Consider the following 23575-nt stretch of genomic DNA (forward strand, 5'->3'; position numbering starts at 1 on the left):
CTATACAAACAGCAGTGAGGCGGATGTTTTGACACCTGTAGCTAAAGCCGGATCGCAATCTCATAAAAAAATTAAAATTATAATATATAAGTAGGAGGGGTGGGGGTTTGGATTGTTTCACATCCATCTTCCTCCATCCGTCCTGCAGGAGAGGTGCTCCGCTGCGCTGTTTGATCTCGAGTGGTGAAGCGCAAAGGTAGTCTAAAGCCATAACGGACGCATTAATTTCTAAGCTGCTCTCTGTGCCTGCTTGCAGACAGGAAAGAGCATGGATAGAGAAGCATTTGCTCTGACTAGTGCGTTGAGGGGATTTGTAGAGCTGGGGGTGTGATCCCGTGGAAACTAAACTAGGGACAACGTCTAAAGCACCGTTACTGACAGTTCGCCATTTCTCCTCAAGCCTCTTTTGGTTATTATTTCATCATTTTGAGGAGGACATAGATTATTTTTTGAATTAGTCATGGGGAAAGAGGAGTGCAAAACAATGCTGGACGCTTTGAACAAAGTGACCGCCTGCTACAGGCATTTGGTCATCGCGCTGGGAAGCACCTCGGACTCGCAGAACCTACGAGAGGAGCTGAAGAGGACCCGCAAAAAGGCCCAGGAGCTGGCCGTGGCCAACAGGACTAAACTGACCTCTCTGCTCAAAGACAAGTCCATCAGCAAAGAGGACCGGGCTGAGTACGAGCGCCTATGGGTGCTGTTCTCGAGCAGCATGGAGCTCCTGGAGGTGGACATGAAAAGGTCCCTGGAGATAGGGCAGGATTTCCCCCTCAAGGTGCCAACGAGACACCTCATCCAGACGGGCATGACCGGCAGCACCAGCACCGTGGCGGCCCGGGCCATGAGCGTGCAGAACATGAAGTACGAGGCGGACAGCAACATCGACACGGCGGACCTCAGGGACCTGCAGTCCGAGATCTCCCAGGTGAGCCAGATGATGGAGGAAATGGAGATGAAGGTGCAGGTGGCGCCGTGGGCCGTCGAGGCAAAGCAGGAGGCAGGAGCGGAGCTCAAGTCCAACATGAGCGTCGGAAATTCCTCCGTGGGTGTCATCTCCATCTGCGAAGAGGAACCAAAAGAAGAGGAAAGTGGAGGCAGCAGGGGCTCTGGGTTTGCATCGATATGCGCTGTGTTTATGTTCTTTGTCATCCTTACTGTCGCCGTGGTTCTAGGATATTTGGTCATCAATATGTCCTGAACCGTCACCCTGATGGACATCCTGCGAGGCTGCCCACCGGAGCATCACCGTGGGTACAGAGCCAGCACCTCCACATGCGAGAGAACGAGCTTTTTGTGGGATTGAGCGGCTGGGAAAAAGAGTGGACAAGTTATTAATCTTTCTCGGATTTGTGAATGTATTCGGTGGAGTTGAGGAGTTGCACTAGATAAAATGTAGAACAATATAGCCACTCGGAGAGAATGGACAATGCACAAATAAGTATTTTGAAGGGCCAATGGGTCGTGTATTTTTGGAGGAGGGGGGAGGGGTGGGGGATAAAAAGAAATAAAATTACGTGACAGTGTCTGGCCATCAGGATGATATAAACAACACGTAATCCAAGTGGATTAGTGGAAAAGCTCAAGCATAAATGTAGCCTACTGTTAAGTATTCCCCCTGGTGTGCTGCTGATTGATGCTTTAAATTTATGATTTCAATCCAGAAAAGTCAGAAGGAGCAGGTTGGGGTGGGGGGGGGGGGGGGGGGGGGCAAATAGTCAGAAGAAGTAGGGTCACGTAAAACCTAATAGAGCCACTATACAGTTAACCTTTGCTCTTCACATCACACAGGCTGGATGTGAACAAATCTGCACTGTCCTCCACACTTGTTAGCACAGTTTTAATACATCATAAAATCTGTATAGCCAGATTGTAGTGGGCCTGCATCTTACTCCATTGCATCAAATCACAATGTGCTACATGAGAGCCTTTGGACCTAAGAGACTTCAACAGTCTTTTAATAATGCACCCATTCACTGTAAGCCTGTTCATGTTCCTTTACAGGGTTTTTCTTGCAAACAGTGTTGAATGTATACATTGCAACATGTGAATAGAGGGTTTGTACATACAGTCTACTGCTGTGACAGATAATGTACATACAATCAAGTATATTTATTATAATAAAATTTCGAAACACACAAGAAATAGTTCTGCAGATGCTTTACAAAACAACGCCAAAGCAGTTTTTCTACAAACAATGACCATGCAAGAAGTGAATTTACTCTTATGTGTGAGGCTTTGAAATATTTGTTTTGTGTTAAAGCTAATGGTTTTAGCCCAGTATGACGGCATATCAGATGTGCACTGAGGTATTTTAAGTAGAGGATTATAATCTTAGACGTAACCACCCTGGAGTTAAAATAGTGGTTGATTTAAAGTGGAAAGTAGACTAACACAGATACTTTAACTCCCTAATGGTTTTAGTTGTAAGAGTCTTTGAGGGTATTTCTGGAATGGTACATAGGTGAGCCAAAGCCTGTAGCCTACTGTACATGTATAGGAGGGAGGGGTGGGGGTGTGTAGTTCTCCTGGACCATGGGTGAACACAGATGGGTCCAGCAGAGCCAATGCCTAACAGTTGGGGAGTCTATTCAAAAGTCTGTTCAAAATGTTATTTTTTTTACCCTCAAAATTGTAATCATGATTTATTTGAAACAAATCTCTCTGCGGGTCTTACAGGTCACAAAATAGTTTGTATTTGAATTTTCAAAACTTGAAATGGAATGATTAATCCACAGTTAAATAAATAAAACTATTGCATTCCTCAATTCTAAAGTAAATAATGTAGTTTATGGTATATTATTGTAAACAATAAAAATCCCACACTGCATCACTGTTTATAGGTCTTTGGCGGGGTTAAATTAAAAGGCTAGTTTAGAAAATGTTGTGTATGAAAGATATCAGCAATGCATCAAAAGTGTGTAATGTTGTTAATAACAAATACTGGTAAGAAGAAGTGTTAAAATGATAATACTATCTGAAAGGATTCTGCAAAACAGAGTGACCCCAGGAGCTGCAGGACGACATGTTGTTGTCATCATCATTTTACAAATTCTAAATTTGAATTTGAATTTAAAATGAATTCTAATGAAACGTCTGTTAACATCATATCTGCTTGCAGCTCAACAGTTGCAGATCAAATTAGCTGTAAACTGAATTAAACTAAATTGAGAAGATTATGCGGAAAATAGTTGCCCGGCATTTAAAGAACATTCAGTCTCAGTAGCAGGCTGTGGAAGTCTGTAGAAATCTCACAGGATCAAATTTAATTACAGCTACCCTCCTCCACGAAGCAGAGGCCTGACACCTTGTGGGAGTAATGGATTCACTGCAAAAAAAAAAAAATTACATATTTCTTAGGCCTATTTAAAAAAAAAACAAAAAACTGGCAAGTGTAAAATATTCAAGTTTCAGACTGAGATAGCAATCATTGGGAACATTAAAGGTTTATTCCGCAGACTACTTAGATGCCCTTCTCTGTGTCCCACTGCGTTTTATCTCTTATTCCTTCCTGTCTGTCTCCACTCAGCCCTTTGAGGTTTGAAACCTGTGGAAAAACATTGATAGAACATTGTAAAAAAGATAACTTGACACCTTGAAGAGGCCACAGAGCCGAGCAGATTTTTTGGCAGGACTTGGATGCATCAAAAATCAGTGGCATGCTACACTGACAACTGATTCACATAAGCTCTCTTGACATCTTGTTTATCCTTGTTGTCATTTCACAGGGGCACTGAGCTCTGCTAACAGTGAGTCATGAACCTCTTGAAATTCACCACAGACTTACATTGTCATCCAGAGATCCAAAAATACAAAGGTGATTAATTAAACATGAGGAAGAAGGGGAGGAAACGGAAGAGATAAAGCCTCCCCAAACACTGTGCTTTAAAATTTGTCCCTCGCGTTTGCTCATGCAAAAGTTTCTGGAATGCTGAAATGATTTTGTGCAGTCTCTGTTACGCAAGCTGCTTCTCAAAATAGCCACAGCATTAAAGTTTTAGTGTATGGGCTTCATTAGGTATACAAATTTACCCTTTACAGGTGAGTAAATACACTTCCTCTACAGTTGTTTGGAGGCATTTTGTTTGAACTTATGCATGAGAGAGCCAGTTATTTGCTTCACTCCGTCGCTTGGAAACAAATAAACTGAGCAGACTGGTTCACTGAGAGGCAAGCTGCACACTTGGCAGAGACTGCATCATCACCTCATCTGGACGAAGATAGTGGGTTTCCAAGGCTGTGGGTTGCCATAGAAACCCTCAATGGACTCTCCACCGCAAACAGCAGAGAGGATTGAACGGTGTTATTTCAACTCACCCCCTTTGTGACACCACCATCCTACACATACACAGTGCAATGTGAGGGCAAACCTCATGTTTTCTCAAGCTGATAGATAAAATCTGTCAAAGGGCCTCAACGTTTTAGGAGAAAATGTTTTAACCAGGTCAGAGTGACATAAAGGTTTCATCTTTTTGTTGTAGCGACTCAGACAAATCCAAAATCAATAGATTCAATCTCAACGGTATATAGAGATGCTTCTATCAGTTCCCCTCTCTGTTTATCCAACTCTCTTTATGATTCAGCCTCTTCCTCCTGATTTAGCTCATCTCAACAATAACACATCTGTAGAGCCACAGATCAACACTAACAAAGTGTCTGCACATTAGCTTTGTCAAAAAAAAGCAGAAATATATTGAAAAACAGAAACCTGGTTATGAGCATGACTGAGCTACAGTGACCAGAGTGATGGTGCGTATACTGTGATTGCATCTATACAGTTACTGGCATGCTTTGTGATAGTAGATGTGAAAATTTGCCAAGCACCCATTAGACTCATTTTTTGACCTATTCCATTCAGCTCATTCCCCATGTGCTTTCACATGTAAATCCCAAACCATCATAAGAAGATGTAGCACAAGTCACCTGAAAGCAGTTTGAGACAGCATCACTAAAAAGAACAAATTAATAATGAATTAATTGATGTGTTCAATAATAAATTACTTTATAAATGGCAGACACAGGGTACAACCCATTTGACAAAGATTATTTCTTAATTTGCCATGAACACTGCTGTGAGCAGGGAAGACACCCAAAGGGGAAAAGGTGGAGGCCCTGCAGAGCCTCCACCACTGACATATGCACTCCTAGAGAGAGAGAGAGAGAGAGAGAAGAGAGAGACAGACAGACACACAATTAGCTGCTGGTGTTGTCTCTAATTCTTTGATATATTTGTTAGTCAGCCTGTTACTATGGTTATGAGCTAAATTTGGTCAAAATAAAATGGTTACATAATTATTTTATGTATAGTATGGACCGGGGGGGTTGCCTACATATTTTGCCCCCCCCTTCCTAACAACAGCTTTGACACAATAAACAATAACAACAAAGTCAGATTTAACTGTTATATTAGAGCATCTTTAATCAGACAAAACCCAGAAGCTCACACTAAAACAAATTGTAAGTGAAACAACCTAGAAATGAGTGTCTGGATAAAACGTAAAACTAGCAGTCCTGTGTACACCGTGCACAATAAGGCCATTAACAATCACTTAATTTCAAGCACATAAGCGTCCAGGCTGTGTGTCTCTCTCTCCCCATTTCCTCCTCCCTGTCCTCTGTTTTCACTCAGGCTCTCTGTACTGGACCATCAGTCATCCTGAGACCTCTCTCCCCCTCCTGGCCGTCAGTGCCTCCTTTCAGATGTTTTGGATGTGGATCTTGGTCCTCATGAGTCCCATCCTCCTCTTTGTCCCTCTGTCTTGTTCTGTGTGCTTGTTTCCTCCTCCCAGACATGTGGCTGAAACTCTTTTGGATTTTGTCTCTTGTGTGTTTGTGTAATCTGTCCTCTTTCCAGGTCTTCATGGTGGAGAGGAGGTCATGTGGCTCAGGTCATATCTGTTGGACCTGGAAGTTGTTCAATATCATCCCATCTTCATGTTTGCTTACAGCCTATAATTTTGTCATCCTGATTGTCCACAGTGTATATTAATATTATGTTGTACATTCTGTACACTGTACATGCACTGTTTTGCATGTCTGTACTTGAGGAGAGCTCCATCCTCAGTTACTCCTCCATTTCTCTGTAAGGCCCCTTGAGGCAAATTTGTGATTTGTGATATTGGGCTGTATCAGTAAAATTTGACTTGAATTCATATTTTTTCAATTGCAATTTTGTGAGACAAAAACAAAACAAAAAACAAATGAGGAAGCTGATAAAGGGAAAATGAAACAAGCAAACTTTCACAGTCATTAATGCAGTCAGGTGAAGACTTAGGGTACTACCCAGGAAAACTAATCTAGGCTTAGCCATAAATAAAAAGGTGTAAAAATAAAAATATTTGTTTCACAAGGCTTTTTTCCAGTACATTTTCACAGAAAAGTGTTGGGGCAAGTCAAAGCTGACTTTTTGAATCATGTGACAAGGCTGGTTCGACAACTGGAAGCAGGTGGTTGTACCTGGGTGTGATGGTGATCTGTAGAGTTGTAGTATATGGATTTAAGATCACTATACGGTGCAGTGCTGAATCATCCTGAGGATCCTCCAGCTGAGAGTCTGTGCTTGTATCCACTTGAGTCTTTCCTGAAGTGTCCAATGGGTAAAGTTTGTCTCCTGGAAATAGCAGAGCCCAAGAGTGCAAAGAAAATAGCAGACAAAGATAAGGGTAATGAGAAAATGATTAATCTATGATAATCACAGTGACCATCTCATAAAACCAATACTAAATAGTGTTAATATTCAGAACACCACATCACAGTCATTCATCATAATAAAGCCACATCTAATATCATTTAGATCAGTGGTTCTCAAACTTTTTCACATCAAGGACGCCTAAATTGACACAAATTAGACCATGGACCCCCATCTGATAAGATTTTTGCTTTTAAATGTCTTATTACAGAAAGTGTTTGACACTCGTGAACAAAATAGTCCATCCATAGTACATTCTGTCCTTGTGTTACTTAAGGATGGAAATATAGTGAAAACAAATTATTCCCCTTTTTGCTGGGGACCCCAGGGAGCCCCCTCAAGGATCCCTAGGGGGTCCCCAGACCCAACTTTGAGACCCACTGATTCAGATCATGAAACATGAGTTGAGCATGGTTGACTGCTGGTTTTGGATGTGGATTAGATAAAACAGACAATCAGCACCTGGAAGCAGTGATATGTAGTGCTCATCTTTTGAGAAAACAACAGGCAGCCACTGCTCACAGCCCTCTGTGGCACGCTGGCTGGCAAAGTTGTGGAGGTCATTTAACATGGGGAAGCGGCACATGCGGCTGAGCTCATAGAACTGCGGAGGGGCAATCCACAGCTCCTGTGCCTGGTAGCTCTGCAGGACCTCTGAGGGTGTGGACCACTGAAACACAAAAAGAGAGAGTGTTTTACAAGTGTATGTATTTTGTGTGTATTTAATTCTATTTTTACTTATTTAACTTTTATCTATTTAACTACTTATTTGATGTTTTCTAATGTGTTCAATGAATAAACGGACCTGAATCCTGGCTCACCTGAAAGCGCACTATTTCCTTTTCATCGTGCAGTGTGTGCGGGGTGTCCTGCAGGCAGCACATGAAGAAAGCTGTATCAAACCTCGTCACACCGTACCGGCCCGCGGGAGTCAGCCAGTTACCCCATTCCTGTAAAGCCCAGATGTTGGGCAACACCTCTAACTCTCTGCACATCCTGATGAAGTTGGAGGGGTTTTGGTTCACCAGAGCCCTCCACCTGGTGAGTTCACTACTGCCCAGCTCGTTCACTTTATAATGTAGCGCTGGATCAGTGGCACACCTGTCCTCTATGCTTTTTAACAAACTTTTCTCCTCCAGTTTAGAAACAACCAACAGCACGCCGGACTCCTCAAACGTCTCTCTCAGGGCGCAGATCCTGAAGGCGACCTCTCCCGGGATAGGAGAGCCCAGTTTCAGTCGGTCTGTGGCGAAGATTGGAGGTCTGGTCTCCGCCGGTTGCTTGACATTTCTCAAACCAAAACTGGGAGAGTTCCTGAAAGATTTGAAAATGTCCAGCCATTCACTCGAAAAGTCCGAAGAGTCCACCATACCCCCGGGAAACACATACGCATTGGGCATGAATCCACTTTTACTGCTTCGTTTTAGCAACAAAACGTCGTAATCAAAGGAAGACCTGTGCGGCAGGTGTGACCGCTCATAGCTGCTGCCCGGCGGTGAGCTGGAAGCGGCTGTCAGCGGCGTCCTTGACGATAAACTGTCCGCGCCGAGCCTCTGGCCTGCGGCTAAAATGAGAGTGGCCGCCTCCTTCCAGTGCTTCAGAGTGGTGTTCATCTTAAAACTCCGATACTGTTTATGACAGTTTTCACTCAGTGCTTCTGAAAGTTAAAGTCCTTGGTTCCATTTGTGGTGGTGGAAGTGACGTAGCTCGGGACTAACATGACCTGCTATCGCCCCCTAGAGGCCGGATGACCCACAGCGCTGCAGAGATACAGGTGCTCCACAAAGGCCTTTTTTTTCTTTCTTCCCTTTCTTTCACTGTTTGTTACAGAACTGGTTCTTTATGTATATATATATATATAATTTTTTCCCCAATAGGTAATAGTTATTTATTTTTGTTTTTTGCAGAACCCATTTGATGAATTAGGAAGCTCAGAAATCCCAACATCTAGTGTGTAAACAGAGAAGTGACTTATTATTGGTCAATAACACTATGAACACTTGTTTATGGTTCTTTATTAATTCATAGACTCATTCATTCATTCTCTACAATGTAACTCTAAAACATATCTAATTTTAGTTACATATCATATACTGCAATGTAATACACACCTGACAAAAAAACTGTTACATTTTTATTGCCAATCATTAACAAAACACATTTCCTGATGCTGTTTTGATGTAATAATTGATCTACCATCCACTGAGAAGTGTTTCTACATTGGTGTGAACTTAAAAAAGTTCTTTCACTTACCAGGGCTACAATAATACAAAGAGTATAGCCGATATTTTGACTGAAGTATATCAATATTACGCTCCATGCACATTATCACTTCCAACTCTGTTGCTGTAACCTGTTAAAACTTCAAACATTTGAACTCTAACTCTTTGTGTTTTCTGACAGTTCATCCTTATGCCAATTAATAGCTGTTCAACATTTCAATGATGGCAAATTGTCGCTATGTTAAAACGATCTGACCACATTTTTTACACAGTGTACACAGTCTCAGCTGTTTACAAATCCCTTAAACTGAGATATCACAGTGAAGGTAATAAATACAGTCAATGACTGATTCTGGCTCTCTAACAAAGCAACTTTTTGGGGGGGGAACAGTTTCTTCCTAAATTAGCTAATCTGCTGCACTGAAAGCACACAGTCTTACAAGCCTGAATTTGTTGCTGTAAATGCACTTAGTCAGATCCCTAAGCCCCCGTGAATGTGTCTGAAACTTGAAGTCTGTTATTGGTCATAAGTTCTTGTTCTCAGGGTTACTGAGTTCATATGAAAATGTGTTCTTGTGTTAGCAGATTACCATGAGTGGGCGAGGCTGTCCGTCTGCAGCAAGTGTGTCGGCGGCAACTGTTCAAATTCTCTTATAGGCTTCATAAAAACATTTCTATTTCAGCAAGTGCCTCAAGGAACTGCAGTCACCAGTGGAAGCCAGTGTTACAAATCAATAGTGAGCTAGAAAGGTAAACTACCAGATTGTTATTTGGCTGTTCGTGCATGTCCTGTTTTGCTGAGGATGTCATCATAAACACAAAAATTGAATTGTAACATGACCGTTAAATGGGTGTTAGAATGAAAAGTAACTGTGCAAACCTTCTACTTATTTCTGTTTATCACTATCATACTACACTCTGCGCATTCATCATAACATTTGACTTTTAAAGGCTGAATTACTGAAGAGTGATTTTAAGTGTTAAGGAATTCAATCTGAGTTACAACATGCCTTGCAGATGCTTCACAGTTTGTGCTGAAAAGCCATATGTACATGTATACTCCTGGAAACAATCCACAAATCTGCACATTTGAAGCCTTTCTTTTTTTTGTCCACCCATATGGACAAATTTTTTTCATAATTAGCTCGACCCCTTCACATTTCAAAGGTTGCAATCGTTTGCAACTTAAAGACAGAGGTTACACACTTGTATAAGAAGGGTCAACACCTAGATTAACACAGCAGAGGTTTTATTTTTCAAGGCAATCGATCCTGAAGTGGAGACATGAGTATAATAAAATATTTCAATACACTGATAAATATTTGTGCTCAGGAAATAAACAGAAAAAGAAGAAGTTACAGTATAAAATGCTCGAAACGGGGGGAGACTCGAAGAAAGTAAATAGAAGAGAAGGAGGGACAGAGTAGAAAGGGAATGTAACACACAAACATAATCACACACAAATGTGCATGCACACACAGAGGTGTCATATATCCTTATCAAAGAGGCTTTGTGAAAGAAGTCAGGCTATGTAAGCTCAGAGAGGAGGAGGGTTAGAGAGTTTTGAAACTGTCTAAAAAAGAAAGCCTGATGAAAGTTCTTATAGTGGATCAGTCATTTTTAACTTTATGAGTCCCAGGAGCATCTTCATGGGATTGCTGAACAGCTGATTAACCGATTTGTCTCCAAACACAGTTAATGATAGAATTACTGGCGGGATTACTGTATAACATTGTTTTCTTAGTGTAACCTGCATCACACCTGCATATTGTCTATAAAGTAGGAACATTTCAATGCATTGTTGTTCAAAACCATCCCATATTCCCTCCTCTCTCTCTAGTGGGTAAACTGGACACCTCCTCTCTAAGCTCTGAGCAGTGGATTTCATTAACTCAGAAACTAAACTACCTTTGCCTCCCTCTCCTTCCCTGTCTTTACCCACCTCCCTTTTCATCCAGGGCTATCCAGGAGGTCCAATCGGATATGGGAACCTCCCACCAGAGGAGTGTGTTCACTCTCAGGGAGCCTCAGGTTTTCATTTGCATCAGACATTCCTGCTTTCCTTCATTTAACTTGGCTCAGTATCATCTGAGGGTTCATATCACCGTACCTCGGTTAAAAAAAAAAAAAAAAAGCATTCAAGGTCTATGGAGCGTCACTGAGGTGGTTTTTGTCCCAGTCATATGTAAGTGAAAAATATGTTACAATATTTATTCAATGTAATATAATAATATTTTTTCATGTCATAATATTTATTTATTATCATGTATCAAGTACTACATTAGGAAAGTACATTCAATTTAACAACATTTTGTGAGCAAGTGAAAAAGACAGTGTTGTTAGATCATTTATATCAACGCAACAACAGTTAAACATTATCATGGGGAGTATGTGTGAGTGTTAACCTACCTACCTATCTATCTATCTATCTATCTATCTATCTATGGTACATGGACTGACTGAAATTGATTTGATTTAAAATCTCCACGCAAACAATGGTTCATACAAAGTGCATGACTTCTTGGAATTTATTTTGTTCCTCTTAAGAGGTGTGAGTGAAAATCCACCCTAAACCAGAATAAAGAAGTTTAGCTGCTTTTCAGTACACAAAGTCTCTCTAAAAGGTGAAACCTGTCAGCCTTTTCCTCGACCTGTGACACTGACACTTAGTGCTGTAAGATACCACTTGGTGTCATCAACTAGAAACCTAAACAAACACTGCGCAAAGTCAAAACCTGGGCCATAGATCTGGATCAAAGCCTAGTAGAGGAATAAAAATCCGTAAGATCACAGGATTAACAATGTAAATACATTTGTTTTGTGGTGGATTTTCAGTGAGTTGTTTTGGTTGTGTGAGCCTCATTGTTGAGCTACTGCTACTGGTAGGCCAAGAAGGGCTCAGTGGTTCCTTCAAAACCTTATCACAGTTACCTTGTAAACTGTGTGATGACCTTTGATTAGGACAACAAAGATTAGATTAGATAACTAGACAATGCAACATAAACCAAAGCAAAAAGTGGTGTAAAATGTATGCCTGCATTTGTTTTTTGTTTTGGCCACTAGCAAACAGAAATGGACGAAGACAGTGTTAGGAGGAGGAAGGAGTCGCAGAATGGGTGCACTGGCTACAGTGTGGACTCTAACACCAAAGACAAGCAGCCTGTGAAGGCCACTGTGCTTCAAAAAGATGTGAGTGTCTGTGTGTGTGTGTGTGTGTGTGTGTGTGTGTGTGTGTGTGTGTGCGTGCGTGCGTGCGTGCGTGTGTGTGTGTGTGTGTATCTGTTTGCCTGTCCTGTGTGGGTGTTCCTGAGAATAAGCCTCATTAGATGTTCACACAGTAGGATCCCACCATCCGTACCTTTTTAAAGCAATGGGGGCTGGGATTGAGTACCAGTCAGTACCACTTCAACCATCCCCACATATTAACTCCACGGTGATCCACTCAGAGGTGCTGTCCAGGCCCCTAAGCTCCCTAAGCCCTAAAGTGAATTTAGGGGGACTGAGAGAATTTCACTGGCTAAAATAGGATTAAAATATCAATTTATCTAAACAATTGATAATTAGCATTTCACCATTCCCCCCTCACTCTACCAAAGAAGGATATAAGTTGACATATCTGCTTGGTTGAGATGGAAAAAAAGCCCATCATGATTAAATCCCAAGACGTGTGCATGTGTGGGGGATGCATTTGGATTGGAAGCATCCTTCCAGGTCAATGATCAAGGATCCAATAACAGTAGTCATTAAGTTTTAGTGTGCTCGAATAAAAAAAAAGTCTACACCCTCTGTGAGGCCATATTTATGCTCAGTGTAGCTTTGAGCTAAATGTAAACATCACCATGCTAACATAATGACCATGTTAACACTCTGTTGCTTAGCAGGTATAATGCTTACCATATGCACCATCTTGGTTTAGCGTGTTAGAGTGCTAACATTTGCTAATTAGCAATTAAAAGAAAGCCTCACTGATGTCAACAGGATAAAGTCAAACGTTGACCTGCTGTTGACAAAGAAAAAATTAGGTGATCGCCTGTTTGCAATCCAGCAGCAGAAAACTTGAACCTCCAATCTACATTGGGCTTCCTTCCACATGACGAGTTAAGTTTGGTGAAATGGTGTAAATGAAGTAAAAGTAGATGAATATAATATTTCATCACAAGGTAAATCCCAGAATGTTTTGAAAATAATTGACAGTTGCATAGAACATGTAAAGATGAAAGTTTTCCATTTCTGGTTGAATTGCTCTGAAGATAACATTCAAGAAAGTTCAAATGTAAGAACTTAAATGACATATTTACCTCTTGCTCTATGCGTGTTTGATCAGGTTGGTTTGCTGAGTGGCATCTGTCTGATTGTGGGGACTATGATCGGCTCGGGTATCTTCATTTCTCCGAAGGCTGTTCTGCTGTACTCTGGAGCTGTGGGACCCTGCCTCCTCATCTGGGCTGCCTGTGGCGTGTTAGCCACTCTGGGTGAGAACACCATCCAAACTTATACAGAATTTCATCCCGCAACAGAGTGGTGCTGTCCAATATTATTTTCCACTCATGTTTGTAAAATGGTGGTGGATAAAACATAAAAAAACACCTCCCCTGAAGGAAACCCCACATTGGGTAGGACTGCAGACAGACAACGAGATGAGATTGCTCTGTGAGATACTGGATTCTAAAGAAAACACAGAAATTAGTATTTAAAAGTATTTATGGTAAAACTTGATCCTAACTCTAATTCTGGCTTTTTTGCATGCATATGTATGGCCTCCTCCTCAGGGGAGAACATCAGAAACTACCTAAAACATGTCTGTCAGACCAAGCAGCTAGTGTACTCTCTGTCCTTGTAATTACGCTGTAATTCATCCTTGTAATGCTTTGACTGAAGAGCAAAAATCAACAGATTTATGTCACTAAACGTACGTACAGAATAACTGGCACAATAAACTGTCAACGACGGAAATGCTCTGTCAGGAGACTGTGCTGCAGTAAATTCAGTCAGTGCGTTTTTGTGTTTATCAACAAGCATGTTTTAGTCATGCTGTTGTGTTGTGCTGAGATTTTTAATGGAAAAATGCCAAGATTTCCACATAGCAAAGCTGCACTTAAGAAGATTTGTTTAACAAATTCTGGGCTAGTGTGTTAAATTTGGATATCTGGGACATTGTCCTTTATTTTGAAGGTGGTAAAGTTAATCGTCAGCTTGGTTTACAAGCTTGGCAACAAACTCAAAGTTCTATGTAATTAAAAATTATGAGCTGCAGTTGTTTGTTCTTGCACAAACTTACTTATAAATCTTGATGTCAGGTGCTATGATGTGATTTCCCCTGAAGAAAATGTCTCTTCTACAAAATTGATTCATTCATACTGAACAAATGTATTTCCTTTTCCATAAAAATATCAATTAAGCATGACATTTATAATTACTAAATTATTATAAACGCTCACCATTAGTAAGCTTTAGTCTTATAGTCTACTGTCTGTCATTAGGGTTGCATTATTATGCTTGGGGATAAAAGTATTAACAAGGATTTAAAATTTAAAAATGACTGCCTTTGACCTTGAGGGTGTTTGGCAGGGAGTTTGTTCAAACCAAATGTTTCTTGGTGGGAGAAAATTCAAAATGTTCCTTGAACCTCCCACCAGAAGAAATGATGAAAGCCACTTCTGTTAATATGTTTCACATGTTCTCTCTGTCTCTCTTTATGTGTATGCGTGTCCACTCAGGAGCACTGTGCTACGCTGAGCTTGGCACCATGATCACCAAATCAGGGGGAGAGTACCCATATCTAATGGAGGCTTTTGGTTCCCTTGTGGCCTACCTTTACTCCTGGACCACAGTCATGGTGTTGAAGCCCTCCTCCTTCGCCATCATCACACTGAGCTTTGCAGAATACGCCTCCACTCCTTTCTACCCCGGCTGTACCCCTCCTCTTGTTGTTACCAAGAGTTTATCAGCAGCAGCTATATGTAAGTTTAACTTTAATCCTTGTGAGTTAATGGTTAAAACCACTTAACTGCACATACAAAAGTAGTCTTTGTAGAAGTTATTGATTGTGTTTCTGACATTAAAACTGAACTGGCCACTCAATTCTTTCCTCAACAAACTTCTGTAAATCATGAAAAACTGTGTTTCTGAATTACAGGGTTAACTGATACTGTAAATATAATCCCAGTGGAGTGGTGAAAAGTAACAGCAAACCAGCCAGTTTACCAGTTTTGCCATTGGTAAATTATTCAAAATTACCTCAAAGATTAATTAAAAATGACTTTGCAAACTGCAAATATGAATAAAAATTATTCATTATTAAAATAAAGCTGACCTGGCCACAGATATACTGTATGCTCAGAACAGATTTTTCCTATATGGGTTGTACAACTATAAAAACAATACAATCAACATTATGCAAACACTTTAAGAATTAACTAAGAAAGGTGTTATAAATAACGATTCTTCTTTGATAGAATCCATTCATTTCAAATGTCAAAGTGAGAATGATGTAATGCATATTATTACATTTCTTTTTTTCTTCTCAGTGTTAATCGTCTCAGTCAACTGTTTGAGTGTCAGACTGGCAAGCTATGTGCAGAACTTCTTCACTGCAGCCAAACTTTTCATTATTATTGTCATAGTGGGAGCTGGCATTGTTCTCTTGGCTCAAGGTGGGTTTTCTTATATGAGTGTTTTTGATGTACAACTCTGCTTTTAAAGTTTTTGTCCTTTGATGAAATGTTTAATTATAATGATTTATTTATGTATTGTCATGTGTTTGTCTCCAGGAAACACTGAGACTTTGTCAAATGCATTTGATGGAACAACATCTTCTGTTGGAGCAATTGGACTTGCGTTTTATAATGGGCTGTGGGCTTATGATGGATGGTAACAGTCATACTTCACTTCATTTTGCTCTTTTAACATGTAAAGGATTGACCACTCTATAAAGTAATGAACTAAAGTGCCATTTCCTGCTGTACTGACTTGATATAAGGAGCACTGTGACCCCACACTTATGCTTTTCTTCATATGGCAGTATGTTTTCCCCAAGGTACACGACAATATAACAACACATGAGCCTGCCTTTAAGCTGCTCTCTTGCCTCGGCCAACTTTCTTGTTATCTCCAGAGTAGGCCATATTCCACGCCGTGCAGTTATTGAAACAGTTAACCAGGAGAGCTAAATTCCCTCAGACCAGATAGCATACCTTTTTGAGCCCAGACACAAGACAGTGCAGTCGACCTTAGTGATGCAACTATCATGATTCTTTCAGATTTAATGGCAGCAGTTCCCTCAGTTGTTCCCTTGGGTCTTGTGCATATAAGATGCATTGGTATAGCCACAGCACACTGTCTTACTATATTTAGCTATACTGGAACAATGTTTTTCTTTATCTTTACTGACTCTGTGCTTGCACAGTAAATGATGTCTGTTGGTTTAGTGAGGTGTTTGTGCATTCCAGAGCACCAGCAGGTGAAGCAGGTGAAGCCTGTCACCACCTTCTTGCTGATGAACATGATTAGTGGCGTGTCACAGTTACTAACCATTTTGGGTTATCAGTTATTTTCTTGTCTGTCTGCGCTGTAACATTGAGGTTTCCACAACAATGCCTGTGTCTCTTGTGCTGTGACCAACTGGGAGTCTTTAGTTGGCCTCCCTCCATCTTGCCCTCAGCACAGGAATGTCAGAAAGAGCATGGTTGCCTGACTGATGTTCTTTGTACTGTTTGTGGTCAGTTTTGAAGTGTACGTCCACACTCGCTTCCAGTTACTTTTTCTGAGGGGACCTGAAAAGGTGGTTTAATGTGACTGATACGCTTTAATTTTTTATCTCATGTTGGCGTTATAGCAGGGGGTGCAAATGTCAGGCTACAACCCTTTGTGCTGATAGGGCCAATTAGAGGGTAAAGCCTGTGTGAAATACCATAAAAACACCATGTCACTGACACTGAAGCTGGTGAGGGGGCACTACAGTGATCCCTTACATAGGGTCAGCACTACAAGTAGAATTAGAATTGTCTGGATGGCCAGGCAAGTGCAGGTAAATCTTTGCGTTGCTCTGCAGAGGATAGCGATCAGGTCTTTAGAGTTCACAGCTTGGCTTAGCCCTTATTAGCAGTGTGCTACCTTCAAAGTAGACCCACATGTTCCTTGTGTTTTCACTCCATGTTTTTCCCCAGGAATCAACTGAATTTTATCACAGAGGAGCTGAGAGACCCATTCAGGTGAGACAAACTGCAACTCATCGTTAAAAGGCTGCAGTTTTAAGGAAGACGTCCCTCTATAATTCAAGTCTAAACTTTATCAAAAATGTGTTTTTCTTATTCATTGAAATTATATTATGGTATTATATATGGCATACAAAGTCAGCGTAAACATATAGGTAGGCCGTACACTCTAATAAAGTGCACTAGAGTTCATACAAGAGGGCAAGTTTTTGAATAGATCATTTATATTAACTTGAGCATGTATATTGTTAAAATTTGCACAATATACAACATGTTTCCTTTTTAAATAGATTTTTTTTTTTGTCAATTACTATCAGGAACTTGCCACTGGCCATCCTCATTGGGATCCCCTTGGTTTCTGTGTGCTATGTGTTGGTCAACGTTGCTTACTTCACTGTGATGACCACCAATGAACTCCTGTTGTCTCCAGCTGTGGCTGTGGTAAGAAGCACAGAAGGCTGCCACAGTTCCAGAGAAGCTGAGAGCCATGGATAGCTATGGAGTTCATAATGACTTGTCAGTCTGGTGTTAAATTTAATATGTGTCATTTATCCCAGAGAATTTTAGATTAAACAGCTCAGTATTGTTTTACTTGTCTTTTCTAAAGTATATGTTTGTGCTTCGTTAGACTTTCGGTGACAGAGTCCTTTACCCTCTGTCTTGGATCGTTCCTCTCTTTGTTGTCTTCTCCACATTTGGTTCTGCCAATGGAAGCTGCTTCACTGCCGGCAGGTAAAAGAGACAACCGTTACATTGTAAATGAAATACACATGCTAAAGAATGCATTTTTGTGTGCATAAAATGATGTATTGCGCATATTTGTGTGTGTGGGAAAGAAAGCACAAAGCGTGAAGGTAAAAGTGAGAATACTGAAGTGTGTTAAAGATGGAAAAACTTGACAGACAGGAAAGAGGTAGAAATAGAAAAACTCAAGAATACTCAACATTACAAAACATATTTCTGTCTTTCTCTTCCCACAGACTGGCCTATGTATCTGGCAGAGAGGGTCACATGGTGAAAATCTTATCTTATATTAGTCTAAAGCGCTACACCCCATTGCCTGCTCTCATATTCAACGTGAGTACTGCATAATTAATAATTTGATGAGTATGTATGTATATTTCACTTTGGTTTTACCATCTGACTTATTTAATGTTAAAATTTCTGCATGGTCATTCATCGTGCTGAATAAGGTTTATTGCTCTTAAAAACTGCTCATATAAGTTCAGATGAATAAAGTGTCCACTGTGTTGTTTCCCTTGATGTAAACACAACGTTTCTCTTTCTCTGCTTCTCACCGTTTGCTTTCTCTTATTGTTTTATGTTTTAGGGTGTTTTGGCTATTTTATATATTATCCCAGCAGACATAAACACCCTCATTAACTACTTCAGCTTTGCTCAGTGGGCGTTTTATGGTTTGACAGCACTGGCTCTCATAGTCATGCGTTTCACAAGGACGGAGCTCCACAGACCAGTGAAGGTGAGGCTTTCTGATTGAGGCACAGCCTTTGGAGTCCATTCCTCTTTTACACTGATTTATCCTGACAGCTGTTTTGTTCAAGTTATTGAATTTGTTAACTGGAAATTGTAATCTGTACCTTTGTACACATTAACAAAAGTCATGCAGCATCTAACACCGTTTCTGAAATGGCTTCAATTGATTGCTGCTGGAGCGCTGTAAAAGCATCACTGACTGAATGGTAGTGAGACAGTGAAGTCATTTACTGAAGAGATGAATCTAGACAACATTGTCAGCTGGACAGATGTGACCCAATCAACATTGTGTAATAGCAACCACAAGAAATGCAAATGCAGAACCCATTTGAAGCTTGATTTGTCTCAAATAATAGGTTGGGCCTTTAAAATACCCTACGGATATGTGTGTTTTTACTTTAAAAATGTACGTTCATAGTGTTAAGTTTAGACAGGAAGACAGGAATAAAGTATTCCTCCATATAACCCTGCAACTATCAGACAGCAATCTTGAATACTTTCTTTAAGTAGTTATTTGTAAGTTTTCCTACTGCTACATAGCTAACATTAGCATTAACAGCTGTTTACTTACCAGTCTCTATCACGTATTTTATTCAACTGAAGTTAGCATGCTAACCACCTAGCCCCAGTCCTTCTCATCCCTTTCCAATAGCGACTCACTACAGCCTCCAACCTGCCCTGAAGACGTAGCACTGCCCAGAGGTCGCATTATAACCTTGTGTCTTGTAAATGCAATGATGGCTGAAGCTCTTGTCAATCAACAATCACCACCACCCACTCCCAGCAAGAAACCACGTTTGGTAGCAGAGAAAACTTACAAATAGCCCCTTTCAGAAAATTGAATAGATATTCTGTATCACTGATCGGAAGCAGAAGTAAAAACCAAACACTTGATCCTGTGTAACTGTGTGATTACTTGAAGGTGCCGATTGTCATAGCAGGCCTAATGGTGCTGGTGTCATGCTACTTAGTCCTTGCCCCCATCATTGATAAGCCAGAGCTGGAGTACCTCTACTGCACTATCTTCATCTTCAGCGGACTTCTCCTCTACTACCCTTTCGTCCACCTGAAGGTCAACTGGGCACGCAAACTCATGAGTAAGTTTACTTTTCATTTTTACTGAAATTCTGGACCTGAGTTTCAGAATTCATGTATTGAAATATTTTTATTATATTCTCTTGGCAATCAGTAGAAAATAAAATGTGAAATAATCTGCTCAAAATAGTAGAAAACAAATTCATTAAACACAGTGTCATGTTGTGCTGACCCCATGGTGAACCCACTTGATCAGTGTTGGTGTGACCTTTGACCTCCATTCCCCTGTAGGGCCCATTACTATGCATCTCCAGTTGCTGATGGAAGTAGTTCCTCCTGAGACAACTGAATGAGACAGAGCTGACGACAGGGTTAACTTGTGCTGCTTGACTTGAAACATGTCAGGCTTGCTTCTGGAAACAGTGGGCTGGAAATTTGGTACCCGCAGTTGGGATCAGAGTCGTAAAATCAGAGCTTCACTTCTGTTGAAAAGCTGCGTGACAAAAGTTAAAGTGCATGTACTGTGTTCATGAACCTGTTACCAGCGCATGATGAAATCATGTGTCATTTGGGTTCAGGGCCAGAAAAAAAAGAGGATTCTTGTTTCTAGAGTGTTTCCCACAGGAATACCTCTGCTGTCATTAAAGTGTACTTCTGTAGATATTAAAACAAAAGAGCCAGATCGACCATATTCTGATTATGTCCTTCCCCACATCACTTACTAAATCCTTCCTGTGGTGATAGGCTACAACTGAAGGATGTTTGGTTGTTTGGTAGGATTTCTATGGTGAATATAACCAGCACAGTATAACACTTAAGCAGTCATGTCAAACATTTACATGTAGTCAATGTTCAATGAAGTTTTCCTGTGCCAAAGATCACTTAAGGTAGAGCAGCTAGGAAATAGATGTACGCATGAATCTGCAAGTGAGCAAAGGGAAAAGGTAAACGTTTAAAATGCATTAAGGAAATGACATGAAAGCCCAGCAGATCATGCAACGAGATGTGGAAACATTTTTACTTTCTGTAATGATGTTTGCGCATGATTTAATTAATAATGCTCTCACTCCTATCTTTCACACTGGAATATGCTAGAAGAGTGGTGCATTGTTATCTGCTGTTGAAAGGTATTAAGCTTGTTGAGAATGAAGTGGATATGGGAAATAAACAATTTTCCAGCAAATACCTCAACTGTGTCTTCCTGACCTGACCTGCTGATTTATCATTTTAAGAAACAGTGTTAGTATTATCTCCCGTGGTGTACAACTGTCAAGTGTGGATGTGTGATTATGAGATATAATAGGTGCATGTGCCTGGTGGTGCTTAAGGTTATGTCTTATCTCATGTCTCATAATTCAGGTAACAATCATTGGAAAACACAGCAGCAAAAGTGAGGAATATCACTCTGAATACAAGTAGTAGTGTCAGATTTAGTAGAATCAGACTGAATAAAAACAACATAAAGAAACTTGCAGAGGGACAATGAGGCAACTCAACCCCTGCATGTATTTTTGGCTGAGCCCTCTCAAATAGATAACTGGTCTTTGTTGCCCTCTAGTGGCACTTAAAGCTTCAATCTAGAGTCAAACTAGAATTTCCGATGTGCGATCCCTGGTGTAAAAGTGAAGATTTTCTCCAGTAGGTGCCAGTAAATTTGCATTGGCTGCGCTGAATGAGAGAACATTTGCAGAGAAGCTGCTTACTAACTTCAGCCAAATTCTGCTGGAACTGTCTGTAGAAGCAGCATGTTGGTTGTGAGGCCTGTTGTGTTTGGATCTGTTTAAATTTGCATGGTGTTTTTGGTAAAGAAAGCTGTTGTCCTGCAGAATCAACTCAACAGGTCCCACATGAAGGCTGAATACATGTTGACAAAATACAGGGCTCTCTCTCTCTCCTGGCACTGAGCAGCTCAAAGATGAGATTTGTGATTCTGTGCACATTGCTCTGACATAAAACAAATGAAGGCTTACTCTATCATATCTGTTCCTCCTAAATTTTTGAGTTTTTGAAATGTTGCACTGAGTATATGTGAGCAGTTGCATTCTGTTTCATCACTTTTTAATGGGCACTGGGTCCCAGGATGAAAGAAACAACATTTTCCATTTGGATACCAGGCTTTACCGGTCTTTATGTGGTGTTGGTGCTTTTGAGATGATGCAAGACGGTTCCCCTTTCAGTGTCAGTGGAGTTTAGGGATTTGATGGCATTACAGGATGAGTCCACTTATTTGTGAACTATAACTATTCGTGTTCAGTGATCTATCCCCAAACTCCCTTAGATCACAGAGAGATGTGAATTGTGGTTCTGTTGGACATACAATGTGCAATGTCTCATTGCTTGACAAAGAGGCATCATTTACTGCATCCTAAAGCTGAGGGTGTTGGGGGCAGGTGAAGCAGTATACTTCCCAGTTCAGTGCCATGAATATAAGCCTGCTATATAGGTCAGATCAAGTTTTTAAAATTCTAGGTAAAAGATTATAAGTGCATCAGCAAAATTAACTTAAAGTATCAACAGTAAAAGCAGTGGTTCTGCAGTGAAATATCTCTTGCAACTGATATATTATCATATAGAACATAGATTGTTAATACCAATGCAGCAATGTTTAAGACACACTTTACTGTTATAGTAAATTAACAGTGGAGCTAGTTTATCTACTTTAGATACAGTTAGGTTGTTAAATCCAGTGGTCCAAGAGTCATTAGATAAACCTGGGGGGTCATGAGATGATGAATGGAAGAAGAAAGAAGAGAAAACAAAATTATGCTATAAACATCTGTCTTTATTTTTCAGACTTTTCTCTGATCTTTGCTTTGTTGTGATATATTGGAAAATTTGACCTCTTTGGGCCTAAAACAGTTCACTGAAACTATCCGAGAAGGTCCGAAGGTTTCTTAGGTGCAAACAACTCGTAGAGGTCTGGACTGTGGTAAAGGGCCCCAAGTTGACACTGTTTTTTTGTAAAGGGTAATAAGATTTATGAGTTTTTCTTAAATGCAATATATTTAATCTTTAAACCAACTATTAAATGTGAGATGAGAAAAAAGCACAATATGTGGGTGCAAGAACCTCCAAATTTTACTGAAGTACAGTTCTTCCACTTCCAATCTATTTTCCTTTGAGAAGAGATTGTACATACAGCACCTAATGTTAGTTTGAATTACAACTCAAACATGCACAATTTCACATGCTCATGCATTAGCTTTTCAGGCTGTACATCTTCAGTTCTAAACTTTTCTGAAAGGCGAACTGGTCTCGTAAGCTGTAAGTGCAGTTGCTTCCGTCTATTAATGACTAACTATGGCGTGTCTTAATCAAACTTTGCAAGAGTGCAGTGGTAGATTGATTGAACATTAATATGCAAAATATTCTGATGACAGTGAATGTGCACTCTAACATACACACATTCTGTACATATGCATGCAGCCTTGCATTGAAACACACACACCCACACACACGCACACACATGCACACACACACGCGCGCGCACACACACACACACACACACACACACACACACACATACACTCAAATATCATCTCATTAATGGATAGACAGCTCTGATGAGAACTCATCTGCATATCATTTTCATCACATTACTGTGCTTTTCCAATCAGTTACTGAATTAGCATTTGGATTAGAACCTCGCAATCATTAAACGACCTTTCCAAAAACTGTATTATAATGTGTCACTAATGAACATATGCTACAAATGAAGTCTGTGATTGTTCTGATTGTTTTGGGATTATCAGAAATTGTGCTCCAGGGAATGAAAAGTATTTTGTTTTCGATTTCAATATATATATTTTTCCAAGGCTAGCTCAAGGTTTATATCCATGATATTTGACTTGACTTATGCACTTTGCTCAACTGTGTATTTTTTTAAATATTATTTTAGACTTAATGGTTAGAAGTGCCCCTAA

General features: G+C 40.3%; 3 protein-coding genes across 6 annotated transcripts; 2 read left to right on the forward strand and 1 right to left on the reverse strand.

Annotated features, from left to right (window-relative positions):
• The first annotated feature begins 341 nt into the window (after positions 1–341).
• rgs9bp (regulator of G protein signaling 9 binding protein) lies at positions 342–1220 on the forward strand. The gene has a single exon (XM_022739773.1). It carries the CDS (start codon positions 461–463, stop codon positions 1199–1201), a length of 741 nt encoding a protein of 246 aa, XP_022595494.1. The 5' UTR covers positions 342–460; the 3' UTR covers positions 1202–1220.
• nudt19 (nudix hydrolase 19) lies at positions 1172–8364 on the reverse strand. 4 transcript variants are annotated; one of them, XM_022739748.1, is made up of 4 exons: positions 7510–8364; positions 7151–7358; positions 6457–6610; positions 1172–1310 (listed from the first exon to the last, which is right to left on the reverse strand). In XM_022739748.1, exons 1-4 carry the CDS (start codon positions 8299–8301, stop codon positions 1172–1174), a joined length of 1293 nt encoding a protein of 430 aa, XP_022595469.1. In that variant the 5' UTR covers positions 8302–8364. The 4 variants fall into 4 exon arrangements, with proteins under 4 accessions (XP_022595469.1, XP_022595493.1, XP_022595478.1 ...); XM_022739772.1 differs by lacking the exon at positions 1172–1310 and adding an exon at positions 5403–5904; XM_022739757.1 differs by lacking the exon at positions 1172–1310 and adding an exon at positions 5403–6142.
• Positions 8365–10951: 2587 nt separating this feature from the next.
• On the forward strand, positions 10952–20837 carry slc7a9 (solute carrier family 7 member 9). The gene is made up of 13 exons (XM_022739736.1): positions 10952–11095; positions 11974–12099; positions 13235–13382; positions 14628–14870; positions 15438–15563; positions 15681–15780; positions 17076–17120; positions 17441–17564; positions 17752–17855; positions 18104–18200; positions 18454–18603; positions 19540–19714; positions 19944–20837. Exons 2-13 carry the CDS (start codon positions 11983–11985, stop codon positions 20003–20005), a joined length of 1491 nt encoding a protein of 496 aa, XP_022595457.1. The 5' UTR covers positions 10952–11095; positions 11974–11982; the 3' UTR covers positions 20006–20837.
• The last annotated feature ends 2738 nt before the right edge of the window (positions 20838–23575 follow it).

This window comes from Seriola dumerili, unplaced genomic scaffold, assembly GCF_002260705.1.
Source record: "Seriola dumerili isolate Sdu_G_001 unplaced genomic scaffold, Sdu_1.0 BDQW01000003.1, whole genome shotgun sequence".
NCBI lineage: Eukaryota > Metazoa > Chordata > Actinopteri > Carangiformes > Carangidae > Seriola > Seriola dumerili.

Excerpts from the sequence above, each read along its gene's own strand:
- rgs9bp (XM_022739773.1), top strand. The coding sequence starts at position 461 with ATGGGGAAAGAGGAGTGCAAAACAATGCTGGACGCTTTGAACAAAGTG.
- nudt19 (XM_022739748.1), bottom strand. The coding sequence starts at position 8,301 with ATGAACACCACTCTGAAGCACTGGAAGGAGGCGGCCACTCTCATTTTA. Across the intron at positions 7,359-7,509 it reads AGGAAATAGTGCGCTTTCAG|TGGTCCACACCCTCAGAGGT; the intron begins GTGAGCCAGGAT and ends TTTGTGTTTCAG. Across the intron at positions 6,611-7,150 it reads CTACATATCACTGCTTCCAG|GAGACAAACTTTACCCATTG; the intron begins GTGCTGATTGTC and ends TGCTATTTCCAG.
- slc7a9 (XM_022739736.1), top strand. The coding sequence starts at position 11,983 with ATGGACGAAGACAGTGTTAGGAGGAGGAAGGAGTCGCAGAATGGGTGC. Across the intron at positions 12,100-13,234 it reads CCACTGTGCTTCAAAAAGAT|GTTGGTTTGCTGAGTGGCAT; the intron begins GTGAGTGTCTGT and ends GTGTTTGATCAG. Across the intron at positions 17,856-18,103 it reads AGCTGCTTCACTGCCGGCAG|ACTGGCCTATGTATCTGGCA; the intron begins GTAAAAGAGACA and ends CTCTTCCCACAG.